Raw genomic sequence first — 16,909 nt, forward strand, 5'->3', positions numbered from 1 at the left:
AGGGGAGACCGAGGCTTTCCCAGGCCAGCCAAGAGACATAGGGCCCGATTTACTAAGATCCTAAATAAAGAGTACTAAATTGCGTGTGCACTGAAAAAGTTTGCGCCTGCTGTTGTTGTGTGTTTTGCGGGTGATCAACTAAGATTGCGTGCGCAATTGATAACAGGTGCAAACAGCAGTATTTAAATGAGGTGTTGCGCGTCTTACGGTTTGCGGCGCAAACTTTGCGCCATGGAGAGTTTGGTTGGAAAGCAGGATATAGTCGCAAGCGCAAAATGAAATTTGACGAGTTGGAGTTAGAGATATTAGTGGAAGAGGCAAATTGTTGTGCCGTATTCAGCACCCCTGCCGTGAAAAGCACCCCCTCGTATATTCAATGATAAGTAGACCAAGAAAAAAAACAACACACTGACACTTCAATATATTTATATATACACACTCACACAAACACATACTTAGGAGTTTATATTATATATATTTACAAACATTATGGAAGACAACACAGTAAGCAGGCTATTAATTAATGACGTCAATAACCATTTACCCGATTTTTGTTATCTGTGACTGTGATTGTGGGAAAGTATGACTATTGTGGAATCCATGAGCGCATTTAAACATGAATCATTAACACAAAACTGGACGCTAAACAGAACATGACACGGAATGAGAATATCATTTTTGTCAGACGAGGGGGTGCTTTTCACGGCAGGGGTGCTGAATACGGCACAACACCGGGGTATGACAACTGCAGAACAGGCACACAATAAGAAACACTTTTTTCTCCATGAAAACACGTGATTTATTTATTATCACAAATAAAAAAATGAATGTGCCTCCTGTGGCAACCTTTTGCTGAATAATACTCGATTTAACATTCAAATAAAATATTTCTCCTTTTGAATGTGGAAATTAGCACCTTCCTTTCGAACATATTAAATACAGACGCAATCACAATCCCCGCAATTACTTTCTGGCTTGGTAAATCTCATTGCGCGTGGTAAATGGACCAATTTGCATTTTCCCCTCCCAGTATTTAGCGATTTCTGGCGGGTACGCCCCATATTGATTATTCATCAGGGCAAAAGTACTAAATGAATTGTGTGTGCTATTTTGCGCATTTGAGAGGCGCAGTCCTCTTTGCACGCTGTTAGTAGATCAGCTGGCACTTTGGTTTGCGGGTGCTGTCAAGATTGCACACGTTTTTACACACGCAAACCTTTAGTAAATCAGGCCCATAGTCTCTCCAGCATGTCCTGGGTCTTCCCCGGGTCTCCTCCCAGTTGGACATGCCTGGAACACCTCCCTAGGGAGACATCTATCCGAAACGGATGCCCAAACCAACTCAATGTAAAGGAGCATTCTCCCGGGTGACCGAACTCCTCACCCTATCTCTAAGGGAGCGTCCAGCCACCCTGTGGAGGAAACTCATCTCGGCCGCTTGTATCCGCGATCTTGTCCTTTCGGTCACTACCCAAAGTTCATGACCATAGGTGAGGGTAGGTGCGTAGATTGACCGGTAAATCGGGAGCTTCGCCTTTCGACTCAGCTCCTTCACCATGACGGTCCGGTACATCGACTGCATAACTGCGGACGCTGCACCGATCCATCTGTCAATCTCACGCTCCATCTTTCCCTCACTCGTGAACAAGACCCCAAGATACGTGAACTTGTACACCTGAGGCAGGACTTCTCCACCCACCCGGAGAAGGCACGCCACCCTTTCCCGGTGGAGAACCATGGCCTCGGTTTTGGAAGTGCTGATTCTCATCCCCACTGCGTTGCACTCGGCCTCAAACCGCCCCTGAAGGTCACAGTCCGATGAAGCCAACAGGACAAGGTCATCTGCAAAAAGCAGAGATGAAATCCTGTGGTTCCCAAACCGGATCCCCTCCAGCCCCTGGCTATGCCTAGAAATCCTGTTCATAAAAATTATGAACAGAACCGGCGACAAGGGGCAGCCCTTCCGGAGTCCAACAGGCACCGGGAACAAGTCTGACTTACTGCCGGCAATGCGAACCAGACTCTTGCTCCGATCATACAGAGACCGGACAGCCCTTAGCAGAGGGCCCCGGACTCCATACTCACTGAGCTCCCCCCACAGAATGGCACGAGGGACACGGTCAAATGCCTTCTCCAGATCCACAAAGCACATGTGGACTGGGTGGCCAAATTCCCATGAACCCTCAAGCATCCTGCGGAGGGTATAGAGCTGGTCCAGTGTTCCACGACCGGGACCAAAACCAAAACCAAATGTGTTCATTGATAATGAAGCGTTTCTACAATATTTATTGAACCTTTAGCAGCAGCTATTAAACAAAATCAAAATATTAAAGGTATACAATGCAAAATATTAGAGCACAAAATAAGTCTTTATGCGGATGACGTACTTCTCTTCCTCCAGAATTCACAAACTTCACTATCACAGACAATTGCACTTATACGTCGAGGGATTTTCATCTCTGTCTGACTATTCTATTAATTGGTCAAAATCCACAGTTTTGTGCTGATAAACTGCAATTTTGGGTATAGCCAATACTAAATTACAATCAGGGGACATTAGATATTTAGGCATAAACATCTCCCCTAGTCAGTGTTAATAAAATTAAATTATTTTCAGCTTTTAAAGAAAATAGAAGATGATCTTTCCAGATGGAACTCTCTTCCCATTTCACTCATGGGAAGAATTGCCATCATTAAAATTCTTTTTCTCAATGATACCATCCAAACCCCCTCTTTCCTGGTTTAAATCATTGGACTCATATGTATCAAAATTTCTGTGGAAGAATAAAACACCACGTATTAATTTAAAGACATTGCAAAAATCCAAAGAATGTGGAGGTTTAGAGTTACCTAACTTCCAGTATTACTTCATAGTCAATAAATTACAGTATATTGTAAAATGGTCGAAAAATCATCCTTTAGATAGTCAATGGCTGGACTCAGAGCAAGTGTTTTGCAATGAGCTAGAAATCTCAGAGTTACCATTTATTAGTCAAAGCATTAAACATCATAAATGATCCAGAAGCATTAATATTAGCACAACTCTGACAGCCTGGTGGGAATTTCTTAAAGTAGCTAAAATTTCACTTTTTCCATGTGACCGTACACCCATATGGAACAACCCAGACATCCTGAAAAAATTATAAAAAGATGGTAAACTTTGCTCAATGGAGGGATCAAGGAATACATATCTACAGCATGTAATCATAGGAGGACAGTTTGTACCTTTCAATACACTTATTGTTCAATATGGAATTAGCAATAATACATTTTTAGAATACCAACAACTTAAGGCCACGCCCGTGGAGGTACGGTGGGGCCCTGACTCGGCTCGGAGGGCCGGCCCCCGTCAACTGGATGGCCAGTGGGGGAGCGTGGGTGTCCTTCCAGGGCCAGCTCTGCTGGTCCTGCTTCTTGGCTTCGGCCTCCGCTCCCCCTCCTCCCCCCCCTTACACGACTCATACGCACATAGGCAGGGGCGGGGGGTCCGGGTCGTGGGGGTCATTGTTCTGTGTGGCCCGGTACTCCCCGCCTCACGGTTTTAATAACACTGTAGACACTGCACATTCAACATTTAATAAATACATTTAACAAGGATACTTAGTTCTGGAGGGGGGGGATCATTGTCAGCATGACACCCTGACCTCCCCCTCCATGTTTTTATGGCACTAATCGCATGCACTCAACACCAGGGTCGGGAGGGGGGCCCACATCACCCGCGTTCCCTCGCCGGCCTGGGATAGGTGGGTCGGGGTGCCCATGCCTGGCGGGGCTCGCCGTGCAGCCTGGGGTGCCTTCTGGCAGTGCTGGATCCCCCCAGGGAGGGGGAAACGGTGCGTGATTGTGCGTCTTTGTCGGTGAGAATGTGGTATGAAAGGGTCCTGCCATGGAGGATTTGAGCCTCCATTGGCAGGACATCAAAACTTAATAATTTATCAATATTATATTATACAAAGATGGTTATTATTATTATTATTATTAGTATTATTATTATTATTAGTAGTAGTATTATTATTATGTATAGTATATCATATTATTATTAGTATAGGTATCGGATAGGTGAATGGATGAATGAATGGGATGCCTGGGTCTGGGGCCCTCCGTTGTCGGGCCTGCACGGGTGTCGCCTTGTTGGGGGGTTCCCTCTCTCCGGGCCCATCTCCGGTCCCCCCCGCTGCCTCTGCGGCGGGGCGCCCCTCTGGTCTTGGAGGGCCACTTTCGTGGGGGACGGGTGCGCCTGCCCGCGTCGGCGGCCGGGGCGGCTCTGTCTCTCCGGGCAGGCTGGCCCCCTGCCGGGTGGGGGTCGTTGGCCTGAAGGGTGAGGGCCTCCTGGCCGCGTGTCCGGCCCGGACCGGGTGGCCGGGGATTGCCTGGGTCGCGGTCCGCCGCCGCGGGATCCCTGGCTGCTTCTTCCCGCGCCGCCGGGGGAGGGGGGGGCCTCGCAGGCGGTGGGTTGCCTCCCTCCTACTTCTCCCCTCTGTGGGGTTGCCGGTGGCCTGGGTTCCGGGCTCTTCCGTGTCGGCCTCTGGTCTCGCGGGTGGTGGGGTTGCTCCCCCCCCTCCCCCACTATAGATACACTTCAGGTGGAGCTTTGTTTGGTTTATTACACACACACACACACACACACACACACACACACACACACACACACACACACACACACACACACACACACACATAGTCACTTAGTCACATGCACATGCATATACACACATACACACACACACACACACACACACACACACACACACACACACACACGCACGCATGATCATATACATACACACACACACATAGACATACACACTAGCTTGTTCACCTGCATGCTGGCTCTCTAGTTTTTGGGTTTAGGTAGCGGTAGCGATAGCTTAGCTCAGACTGCGATCAGATCTCAAGATTTAGGTCGATTGCTGTTATTGTTTTGGTTGGCTCCGTGCCGGTTTCGTGCTTTGTTTTGTGGTTTTTTGTTGCAGATTTCTAGTGCTTGACGTGTGTCTCCGTGTGTTCCTGCTTCCTGGATTGGCAGTGGATGTCGTCACCCCCCCCCAAAAAAAAACAAAAAACACTGGGTTTGTATGTGTATATTTATGTATGTGTACGCATATGTGTGCGTATATATATGTATATATATTAAATATAGTAATAATGCACATATATTTACTTTTTGGTTTCTACCGTCATGGTATCAATCATTAATATGTGTGCAGACAAGGTTAAAAAAAAAAAAAAAGAAACAGTTTTTTCTCCATGAAAACACGTGGTTTATTTATTATCACGAATAAAAAAATGAATTTGCCTCCTGTGGCAACCTTTTGCTGAATAATACTCGATTTAACATTCAAATAAAACCCAGCAACTGCATAAAATCCGTGTTTGACATCATTCAGTGCGTCCCGAGTGGATGGGAACCGTATGTGCCTGCCCATCCTGCGTAACAGAGCGTTGAGGACAGTGGACAGCACACCTGAAAAACTGCTTTGGGAGAGCCCAGCAGAAATGGCTACAGTGCGCTGGAATGACCCTGATGCGAGGAAATGAAGAGTTGAGAGCAGTTTCGGCAAGGCAGATATGGCGTTACTCCTGCTTGTGACCGGCTCCAAATCAGCCCTTAACTCATTCAACAGCTCCAAGATGGAAGCGCTAGATAGTCGATATGTTTCAACTATCTGGTTTTCATTCATTCCAAACAAATTTACACGAGTCCGAAAGACTCTCTCTCTGCGTATTCTTTGATTTTTGGCGATGTCGCCTCCTTGCCACAATAACAGCAGCCATCGGTGTGTCATGCTGGGCAGATTAGCACCTTCCTTTCGAACGTATTAAATACAGACGCAATCACAATCCCCGCAATTACTTTCAGGTTTCGTAAATCTCATTGCGTGTGGTAAATGGACCTATTTGCATTTTCCCCTCCCAGTATTTAGCGCTTTCTGGCGGGTACGCCCCATATTGATTATTCATCAGGGCAAAAGTACTAAATGAACAGCGTTGGCTATTTTGCTCATTTGAGAGGCGCAGTCCTCTTTGCACGCTGTTAGTAGATCAGCTTGCACATTGGTTTGCGGGTGATGTCAAGTTTGCACACATTTTTACGCACGCAAACCTTAAGTAAATCAGGCCCATTGTCTTCAAGTGAAACATTTACATTTTCTTTTAATTTGTCATTTCCACTCATGAGGCTCTGGCCTTCACTGCTGACGGACATGGTTCCTTCCCCCGTGAGAGACACTAAAAACGCAGTTACAAATCTTTCGGAAGTCGTAACTGTTCCCCATCCTGTTCCTCTTTAGGAAAGTAAATTTGGTTTCCCATTTTTAGAAATATTTACACAAAGTCTTTGTTTTTTTGGCATAAAAATCCTCTCTCTCGTTACATCCATCCATCTCTGATTTGTAGTTCCGAGTTTGTCCCCGTTGTCGCCACTAACCTCGTGAGAACTGCCCCCAAGGATACAGCAGGGGGCAGTGCTCGTCAGGTTAGTTAAAAATTATTATATTTTGGGCCGCTCGCTGGCGCAGTGGGTTAAGCAGCGGCTCATATACCGAGGCTACAGTCCTCCTGCAGCGTTCGCAGGTTCGAATCCCGGCCTGCGCACCTTTGCTGCATGTCATCCCCGATCTCACTCTCTACCCCTTTCATATCTGCAGCTTGAATAAAAGGCCACTAGAGCCCAAAAAAATCTTTAAAAAAGAAAAATTATTATATTTTAAAACTGGAAATTTACGGGAAAATACTAATCCGGGAGGACGGAGGGAAAGAGGGTAAAATACGGTAGTTTCCCGGCCAAAATGGGAGACTTGACAGGTATGTCTGTGGGTTTACCACGGCAGAAGCAGGAGCTCAAGTTTGACACTTGGGCCACTAAAAGACAATGATTCATGTTCAGAATGAGTAAAAAACCCTCCAAACCTCTGAGCAGAGAAGCCAGACACAAAAACACAAGAAGACCACGTCAGCTGTTTGTTTCTCATTTATTGTCAAGATACAAATATTCAATTCAAACCTCTACCGAGTGCTGAAACCCTTCATTCAGATGACACGTGACGTGAGACACGCCTCTGGTTATGGCTCATGCTCAGTTAACAGGCCGGATCTTCATGCTGATGGTCTTCAGGGAGTACTTAGGACCCTTCCATTTGTGCCAGACCACTCCAACCGCAAAGATGCTGTCATCGCCCCAGGAGTAAATCCCGTTAGGGTTTGAATCGTGACACTTATCATACCAGTACGCCCCCAGGTAGGATCTGGCACAGTTTTTATACCAGACGTCTTGGTCTTTGTCAAAGGTGGTGAACTTCCTCCCGTTGTGAACGCTCAGGGAATCTCCTGAAAAAACATTTACACCATTCAACTCAAATGAGAATAAGATTAGGCATGTCTTCAGACGGTGGCAATCCTCGCCCTCATCAACATCTGTTATAGTAGTTACTCAACGGCTCAGAGGTAGAAGAGGAGTTTAAATTCATCACAACCACATCAAGGTGAACCACCTCAGATGGTTCACCTTGATCTAGAGAAGCTGCTTCCTCTTGAGTTTCAAGAGGAAGACGGCTGAGCTCCAACACGAACTCCAAGAGAAAGACGGCTCTTCTTAAATATAAACACCAGCAGGGGTTCTGCTTTAACTCACCGGCGCCCCCGTTGAGGAATCCAGACACGTGCAATGCGTAACCGTCACACTCATTATCCACGCTGAATGCAGTGTAACGAGCAAACACTTTGTTTCCCTCAAAGTCCTCCATGTCCACCAGAAGCTCGTGCTTTTTCGGACGTGTCAGCTGATGGATGTTCTCAAGACCTGCAGGCACAATGAGACAAAGGAAAAAAACACGTTCACTTCTTTTTCTGTCAAATCTGTTCAAACATTCCTGACTTTGAAGACACTGTGGAGGTGTGAAGGCTTTCAACTCCAAAGTCATTTCTGGACTGACTTGTGAGTTAGCCCTGTAAAAGGCTCCGGGGCTGGATTTCCCTACACTCAAAGTTAACGTTTCCTGAAAACTGTCGTTCCCTCTAAGTTTGAATTCTGTTGCTTTAAGTTGGAACGCTGATGGTTCCAGATGTTTGATCCACTAAAACTCTTAAATAATGTTCTGGTTAAATATTACAGTTGCGACGGATGATAGGTTCACTTTTTAACCACCATCAACCACCACAACTTTATCAATAAAATCCATTCCTCCCCCAAAAAATTGATTGATATCAAACAAATACCTCACATAAAAAATTACCTGAGAATAGTAGCCATTAGTACAGAAGAGTATTAGGGCCAAGCAGGAGAAAAATAAAAATAATATTTTGGATGAGGGAGATTTTTTTTCATTATGCACTTCGAGAAAAAAGTCGACATTTCGAGAAAAAAGTCGAAATGTTGAGAAAAAGTCAAAATTTGGTGAATAAAGTTGAAATGTTGAGGGAAAAAAGGCTTAATTTCGACTTTATTCTTGAAATTGTATTTCAACATTAATCTTGACATTTGGACTTTTTTCTCGACATTTCAACTTTTTTCTCAAAGTGCACAATAAAAAAAAATCTTCGCCTCTCAAATATTTTTTCTCCTGCATGGCCCTAATACTCTTCCGTACGTTAGCGTAGGAGTTTACACACAAAATACAAACAAGGTTCGGGTTCAGGTCTCACCAAGCCAGTACTCTCCATTAGCGTTCCCGAAGCCCAACTTGTACTGGTCCCAGCCTCTGTAGAAGTTCACAGAGCCGTCCATCCTCTTCTGGAACACCTGGAAACAAAACAGGATGCAGTTGATGATATTTAATCTGCTGCCTTTGAGACCACATCAGTTCCCAGAACATCTGTGAAGTTTTCAAGAAGACCTTGGACAACCATATCAAACCCAGTAAAATGTATAATAAATACCACCCAGAACTGTTCGTCAATTGAGATGATCAATGCCAGAATGCCTCTTCAGTGTTTTTGAGGAATGATGGCAACATCACAAAGAGGTAAAAGCTTTAAAATGTTGTAACTGTGGGTGAACAACTCACCGTCCAGCGTCCTCCTTCCGACTCCAAGTCACAGTACACCTGGAGACACACAGAGACACTCGTCAGTTAAGTAGATGTAGACTCTATGTGATGCTTATAAATGATTTTTAAGACCACTGAGGGCATCCCACCAGCCTCACAGGAATTTCCAGGATATAACTATAGTGAAGCATCTGCTCCTGTTCAGTCTCTTTGTGTTGTTTGGTTTTCTATTTATAAACTGTGTGATTTGATTCAGGTTTCTGGAGAGGTGTTTTAAAGCTAAATGATTTCTAGACTCCTGTTTGGCTATCTTGGAGGACCGAAGGGAAAGACAAATTTTCTCACAAGGCTGATGAGACAAGGGTGGAATCAAGAGGCCAAGGTTACAATAAGACAAAGACAGACCTTCAAAGTAAAATAGGAAGTGAAGTTAGCAGAAACCAATGAGGACAGAGGCAAGAACACAACACCAAAACCCAAGAACACAAGACAAGAATGTAAAACACAAGACAAGACCCAATAACAAAAGACAAGACCCAGGAACACAAGACAATATCCTAGAACACAAGACAAGAGCAAAGAACACAAGACAAGACCCAAGAAAACAAGACAAAACCCTAAAACACAAGACAGGACCCAAGAACACAAGTCAAGACCCAAGAACAAAAGACAAGGCCCATGAACATAATACCTACAAGACCCAAGAACACAACACAAGACCCAAGAACACAACACAAGACCCTTAAACACAAGACAACCTCCTAAAACACAAGATGAGACCCAAGAACACAAGACAAGAACCAAGAACACAAGACAAGATCCATGAACATAAAACCTACAAGACCCCAGAACACAAGACAAGACCCTAAAACACAAGGCAAGACCTAAGAACACAAGACAAGACTCAAGAACACAAGACAATATCCTAAAACACAAGACAAGACTCAAGAACACAAGACAAGCCCCATGAACATAATACCTACAAGACCCAAGAACAATAGACAAAACCATAGAACACAAAACAAGACCCAAGAACACAAAACAAGACCCAAGAACACAAAACAATACCCAAGAACACAAGACAAGAGCCAATAACACCAACATTAAACCCATTTCTAAAGACCCTAGTGGTCGGTAGAGGAACCGCAGGTCTGGAACTTCTCCACTGGCTACTGTTCAGCTTTATGTGCCCAGTCGAGGATGACCAATGGTTACAGCCCACAGACCTGGATCCCTGGGGTGGTCGTGGTTTTCACTCGTGTTAGACCACTACCAACATCTCACCTCTTGAACACAGTCCCCAACAGGATGAGACGTACCTGCACAGCAGAAGTGGATCCAGCAGGATAGATGGTGAACACTCCATTGGTCAGATTCTTGTCTTGGTGGTGGATGTCGCTGCAGTCGACCGGTAGGGAGGCTCCTTTGCAGGTCTCCATCCCAGAAGCTAGGAGGATGAGCATGAGGAGGACCCAAGGTGGCTGGAACATAGGACATACAGTAGATAGATCACCTTGTTGTTGAATTGTGCTATATGAATAAACTAGCCTTACAGGCAAGTTTATTTATTTATGTATTTATTTATTTATTTTGAAGACATCTGTCCAACGGATAGAGACGGTCCGAGGCTTTTAGCTTTAAGTTCTATGTTACTGCATTTGTCTCATAATAAGACCAATGAGATTTAAATTAAATGAAACTGGTGGAAATTAAACAACAAGAAGTTCAGCAGCAGCATTGCACTTTAACTGAATCTAGTATTTAGTCTTTTATGTTTTAAAGGGGATATTTTTGTTCCATTGCAACAGAAGAGATTCAGGTGAATAAAGGTAGAAACTCACCATCTCCATCAGAGCGGTGCTGCGGTGCACGAAGAAGAACTGAGGTCAGTCTGGATCCCTGCTGAGGTTATTGTACCTGCAGGTGGTCTCGCATCATGGCAACCATCCAATCAGAAACCCTCAATCAAAATACTGGCTGGAAGTCCGCAGTTTCCTTGTTCCTTATTGTTAACAAACAACCTATCTTGGAAAGAGGCTGTATCTGATAACATACCATTCATACCAGCAACTGGCACGCTGATAACGGCTGGTCATTCTGCGGCCAAATTGGTCTTAAACAGCAACACTAAAGACTGTTGAGGGGCAAAGTAATGTTGTGCTTTTATAGTTTTTTCCTCTTCAAGTAAAAACATCCTCGGGTTCACAAAGTAAGTCCCCCCCAGTTATGCACTTAAAAATGTTTATTAAGTTCTGAATTTATAAAATAGGGATGAATGCAGTCACAGCTTCATGCAGCCAATAGAAGATTATACGTAACGATGAAGCATAATGAACAAATGTCGATCCATCCATCCATCCATACATACATCCTTAGCAGAGATGCCCAGACTTCCTTCACCCAAGACACTTCCTCCAGCTCTTCCAGGGGAGTCCGAGGCGTTCCCAGGCCAGCCAAGAGACATAGGGCCCGATTTACTAAGATCCTAAATAAAGTGTACTAAATTGCGTGTGCACTGAAAAAGTTTGCGTGTGCTGTTGTTGTGTGTTTTGCGGGTGATCAACTAAGATTGCGTGCGCAATTGATAACAGGTGCAAACAGCAGTATTTAAATGAGGTGTTGCGCGTCTTACGGTTTGCGGCGCAAACTTTGCGCCATGGAGAGTCTGGTTGGAAAGCAGGATATAGTCGCAAGCGCAAAATGAAATTTGACGAGTTGGAGTTAGAGATATTAGTGGAAGAGGCAAATTGTTGTGCCGTATTCAGCACCCCTGCCGTGAAAAGCACCCCCTCGTATATTCAATGATAAGTAGACCAAGAAAAAAAACAACACACTGACACTTCAATATATTTATATATACACACTCACACAAACACATACTTACAATCCATGAGCGCATTTAAACATGAATCATTAACACAAAACTGGACGCTAAACAGAACATGACACGGAATGAGAATATCATTTTTGTCAGACGAGGGGGTGCTTTTCACGGCAGGGGTGCTGAATACGGCACAACACCGGGGTATGACAACTGCAGAACAGGCGCACAATAAGAAACACTTTTTTCTCCATGAAAACACGTGATTTATTTATTATCACAAATAAAAAAATGAATGTGCCTCCTGTGGCAACCTTTTGCTGAATAATACTCGATTTAACATTCAAATAAAATATTTCTCCTTTTGAATGTGGAAATTAGCACCTTCCTTTCGAACATATTAAATACAGACGCAATCACAATCCCCGCAATTACTTTCTGGCTTGGTAAATCTCATTGCGCGTGGTAAATGGACCAATTTGCATCTTCCCCTCCCAGTATTTAGCGATTTCTGGCGGGTACGCCCCATATTGATTATTCATCAGGGCAAAAGTACTAAATGAATTGCGTGTGCTATTTTGCGCATTTGAGAGGCGCAGTCCTCTTTGCACGCTGTTAGTAGATCAGCTGGCACTTTGGTTTGCGGGTGCTGTCAAGTTTGCACACGTTTTTACACACGCAAACCTTTAGTAAATCAGGCCCATAGTCTCTCCAGCATGTCCTGGTTCTTCCCCGGGTCTCCTCCCAGTTGGACATGCCTGGAACACCTCCCTAGGGAGACATCTATCCGAAACGGATGCCCAAACCAACTCAATGTAAGGGAGCATTCTCCCGGGTGACCGAACTCCTCACCCTATCTCTAAGGGAGCATCTAGCCACCCTGTGGAGGAAACTCATCTCGGCCGCTTGTATCCGCGATCTTGTCCTTTCGGTCACTACCCAAAGTTCATGACCATAGGTGAGGGTAGGTGCGTAGATTGACCGGTAAATCGGGAGCTTCGCCTTTCGACTCAGCTCCTTCTTGACCATGACGGTCCGGTACATCGACTGCATAACTGCGGACGCTGCACCGATCCGTCTGTCAATCTCACGCTCCATCTTTCCCTCACTCGTGAACAAGACCCCAAGATACGTGAACTTGTACACCTGAGGCAGGACTTCTCCACCCACCCGGAGAAGGCACGCCACCCTTTCCCGGTGGAGAACCATGGCCTCGGTTTTGGAAGTGCTGATTCTCATCCCCACTGCGTTGCACTCGGCCTCAAACCGCCCCTGAAGGTCACAGTCCGATGAAGCCAACAGGACAACGTCATCTGCAAAAAGCAGAGATGAAATCCTGTGGTTCCCAAACCGGATCCCCTCCAGCCCCTGGCTATGCCTAGAAATCCTGTTCATAAAAAATTATGAACAGAACTGGCGACAAGGGGCAGCCCTGCTGGAGTCCAACATGCACCGGGAACAAGTCTGACCTACTGCCGGCAATGTGAACCAGACTCCTGCTCCGATCATACAGAGACCGGACAGCCCTTAGCAGGGGGCCCCGGACTCCATACTCACTGAGCGCCCCCCACAGAATGGCACGAGGGACACGGTCAAATGCCTTCTCCAGATCCACAAAGCACATGTGGACTGCGTGGCCAAATTCCCATGAAAACTCAAGCATCCTGCGGAGGGTATAGAGCTGGAGCTCAAAATATTAAAGGTATACAATGCAAAATATTAGAGCACAAAATAAGTCTTTATGCGGATGACGTACTTCTCTTCCTCCAGAATTCACAAACTAAATCCACAGTTTTGTGAGTTAACGGCAATTTTAGGAATATAGCCAATACTAAATTACAATCAGGGGACATTAGATATTTAGGCATAAACATCTCACCTAGTCAGAGTTAATAGAATAAAATTATGTTCAGCTTTTAAAGAAAATAGAATATGATCTTTCCAGATGGAACTCTCTTCCCATTTCACTCATGGGAAGAATTGCCATCATTAAAATGATGGTTTTACCAAAAGTAAGTTTTTTAATGATACCATCCAAACCCCCTCTTTCCTGGTTTAAATCATTGGACTCATATGTATCAAAAATCATCCTGTAGATAGTCAATGGCTGGACTCAGAGCAAGTGTTTTGCAATGCGCTAGAAATCTCAGAGGTACCATTTATTAGTCAAAGCATTAAACATCATAAATGATCCAAAAGCATTAATATTAGCACAACTCTGACAGCCTGGTGGGAATTTCTTAAAGTAGCTAAAAATTCACTTTTTCCATGTGACCATACACCCATATGGAACAACCCAGACATCCTGAAAAATGATAAAAAAGATGGTAAACTGCTCAATGGAGGGATCAAGGAATACGTATCTAGCTGGGGGGGACTCTGGTGGGGGGCTGTGGCTAGGGCGTCTCCGGTCTTCCTGGGGGTGGCTGGGCTGTGGGCGTGGGGGTCCCGCTCGAAGGGCCCGGCCCTGCCTGGGTGGGGGGGTGGCTGTCTGCGCTGGGGGGGGCATTGCTGCCTTGGTCCTCCGTCGCTGGGCGGGGGCCACATGCCCCTGTGTCTGTGGGGATTCCGTGACCTTTGGGGTGTCCGCCGGGGTGGTCCCGGCAGGGGGTGGGGCCGGCTCCGTGGATCGGGCCTCCCCTTGGGGGGGGCACGGCGGCGGGGTGGAGCCATTCTCAGGTGTCTATGTCTTATGTTGTCAGTATGAAGTATGAATGGAGGAATGCTGGACCATTTCCCCCTCCGCCTGGGGGGCTCCGGCGGCGACGGGGGCGCCCGTGGAGGTACGGTGGGACCCTGGCCTGGCTCGGAGGGCCGGCCCCCATCAACTGGATGGCCGGTGGGGGAAGCTGGGCGTCCTTCCAGGGCCGGCTCCGCTGGTCTTGCCTCCTGGCTTCGGCCTCCGCTCCCCCTCCTTCCCCCCCTTACACGACTCATACGGACATAGGCAGGGGCGGGGGGTCCGGGGCATGGGGGTCATTGTTCTGCGTGACCCGGCACTCCCCGCCTCACGGTTTTAATGACACTGTAGACACTGCACATTCAACATTTAATAAATACATTCAACAAGGATACTTAGTTCTGGAGGGGGGGGGGGGGGGTCATTGTCAGCATGATACCCTGACCTCCCCCTCCATGTTTTTATGGCATTAATCGCATGCACTCAACACCAGGTCACCCGCGTTCCCTCGTCGGCCTGGGATAGGTGGGTCGGGATACCCGGGCCCGGCGGGGCTCGTCGTGCGGCCTGGGGTGCCTTCTGGCAGTGCTGGATTCCCCCGGGGAGGGGGAAACGGTGCATGATTGTGCGTCTTTGTCGGTGAGAATGTGGTATGAAAGGGTCCTGCCATGGAGGATTTGGGCCTCCATTGGCAGGACAACAAAATTTAATCATTTATTGATATTATTACATACAAAGATGGTTATTAATATTATTATTATATTATAATCATTATTATTGTTATCATCATTATTGTGGTTAGTATATTATATTATTATTATTATTATTATTATTATTATTATTATTATTATTATTATTATTATTATTATTATTATTATAGATACTGGATAGATGAATGGATGATTGAATGGGATGCCTGGGTCTGGGGCCCTCCGTTGTCGGGCACGCGCGGGTGTCGCCCTGTTGGGGGGTTCCCTCTCTCCGGGCCCGTCTCCGGTCCCCCCCGCTGCCTCCGTGGCGGGGCGCCCCTCTGGTCCTGGAGGGCCACTTTCGTGGGGGCGGGTGCACCTGCCTGCGTCGGCGGCCGGGGCGGCTCTGTCTCTCCGGGCAGGCTGGCCCCTCGCCGGGTGGGGGTCGTTGGCCTGGAGGGTGAGGGCCTCCTGGCCACGTGTCCGGACCAGGTGGCCGGGGATTGCCTGGGTCGCGGTCTGCCGCTCCGGGATCCCTGGCTGCTTCTTCCCGTGTCGTGAGGGCCCTCGCTGGCGGTGGGTTGCCTCCCGCCCTCTTCTTGCCCTCTGTGGGGTTGCTGGTGGCCTGGGTTCCGGGTTCTTCCTTGTCGGCCTCTGGTCTCGCAGATGGCGGGGTTGCCTCCCCCCCTCCCCCACTATAGATACAGTTCAGGTGGAGCTTTGATAGGATTATTACACACACACACACACACACACACACACACACACACACACACACACACACACACACACACACACACACACACACTCGCGCACACATACACATATATATATATTCATACATGCACACATACACACACGTAGCCACACATATGCATACACATACACACAGACACACTTAGCCACACATACATATACACGCTCACACACACTTAGACTGTGATCGGATCTCGAGATTTGGGTCGATTGCTGCTCGTGTTTTGGTCGGCTCCGTGTTGGTTTTGTGTTTCGTTTGTGGCTTTTGTTGCAGATTTCCAGTGCTTGACGTGTGCCTCCTTGTGTTCCTGCTTCCTGGATTGGCAGTGGATGTCACCCCCCGCCCCCCAAAATATAAATATATATATTTATATATATGTATATATATTAAATATAGTAATAATGCACATATATATGCCTTAGGTTTTTACCGGCTTGGTATCAATCATTAATATGTGTGCAGACAAGGTGGAAAAAAGAAAAAAAAAGATAATGAAGCGTTTCAAGCTATAAGTGTGTTTTGTTGGTTTCTTGATCACCCCTTTACTAAAAGTACTGGCATGAAATATTGGGGGCGGCAGTAGCTCAGGTGGTAGAGCAGGTCGTCCAATGATCGGAAGGTTGGCGGTTTGAATCTCGCTCCGTCCCAGTTGCTGTTGTAGTGTCCTTGGGCAAGACACCTTACCCACCTTGCCCCTGCGTGAATGTGTATGAATGTTTGGTCGTGGTCGGAGGGACCGTTTCCTGCAGAATGGCAGCCACGCCCCAGGGCAGCTGTGGCTACAAAACGTAGCTTACCACCACTTGAGAGAATGTGTATGAATGAATAATGGTCTAAGTGTAGCACTTTGAGATTCAATGAATGTAAAGTGCGTTACAAGTTAAATTCATTATCATTATTATTAAAATAAAGGATCTGTCCCAGAGAGGCGTCATCTTCTCTAGAGGAATGAGGTCCTACCTGCTCAGCTTATCAGTT

General features: G+C 46.3%; 1 protein-coding gene across 1 annotated transcript; it reads right to left on the bottom strand.

Moving 5' to 3' along the window:
- Window positions 1–7,075: 7,075 nt before the first annotated feature.
- On the bottom strand, window positions 7,076–10,974 carry LOC133419519 (microfibril-associated glycoprotein 4-like). The gene is made up of 6 exons (XM_061708727.1): window positions 10,826–10,974; window positions 10,304–10,465; window positions 9,003–9,041; window positions 8,641–8,737; window positions 7,631–7,798; window positions 7,076–7,326 (listed from the first exon to the last, which is right to left on the bottom strand). The coding sequence occupies exons 1-6, from the start codon at window positions 10,832–10,834 to the stop codon at window positions 7,076–7,078; spliced, it is 726 nt and encodes a 241-aa protein (XP_061564711.1). The 5' UTR covers window positions 10,835–10,974.
- Between the last annotated feature and the right edge of the window lie 5,935 nt (window positions 10,975–16,909).

Source organism: Cololabis saira, chromosome 19 (assembly GCF_033807715.1).
Source record: "Cololabis saira isolate AMF1-May2022 chromosome 19, fColSai1.1, whole genome shotgun sequence".
In the NCBI taxonomy this organism is placed as follows: domain Eukaryota; kingdom Metazoa; phylum Chordata; class Actinopteri; order Beloniformes; family Belonidae; genus Cololabis; species Cololabis saira.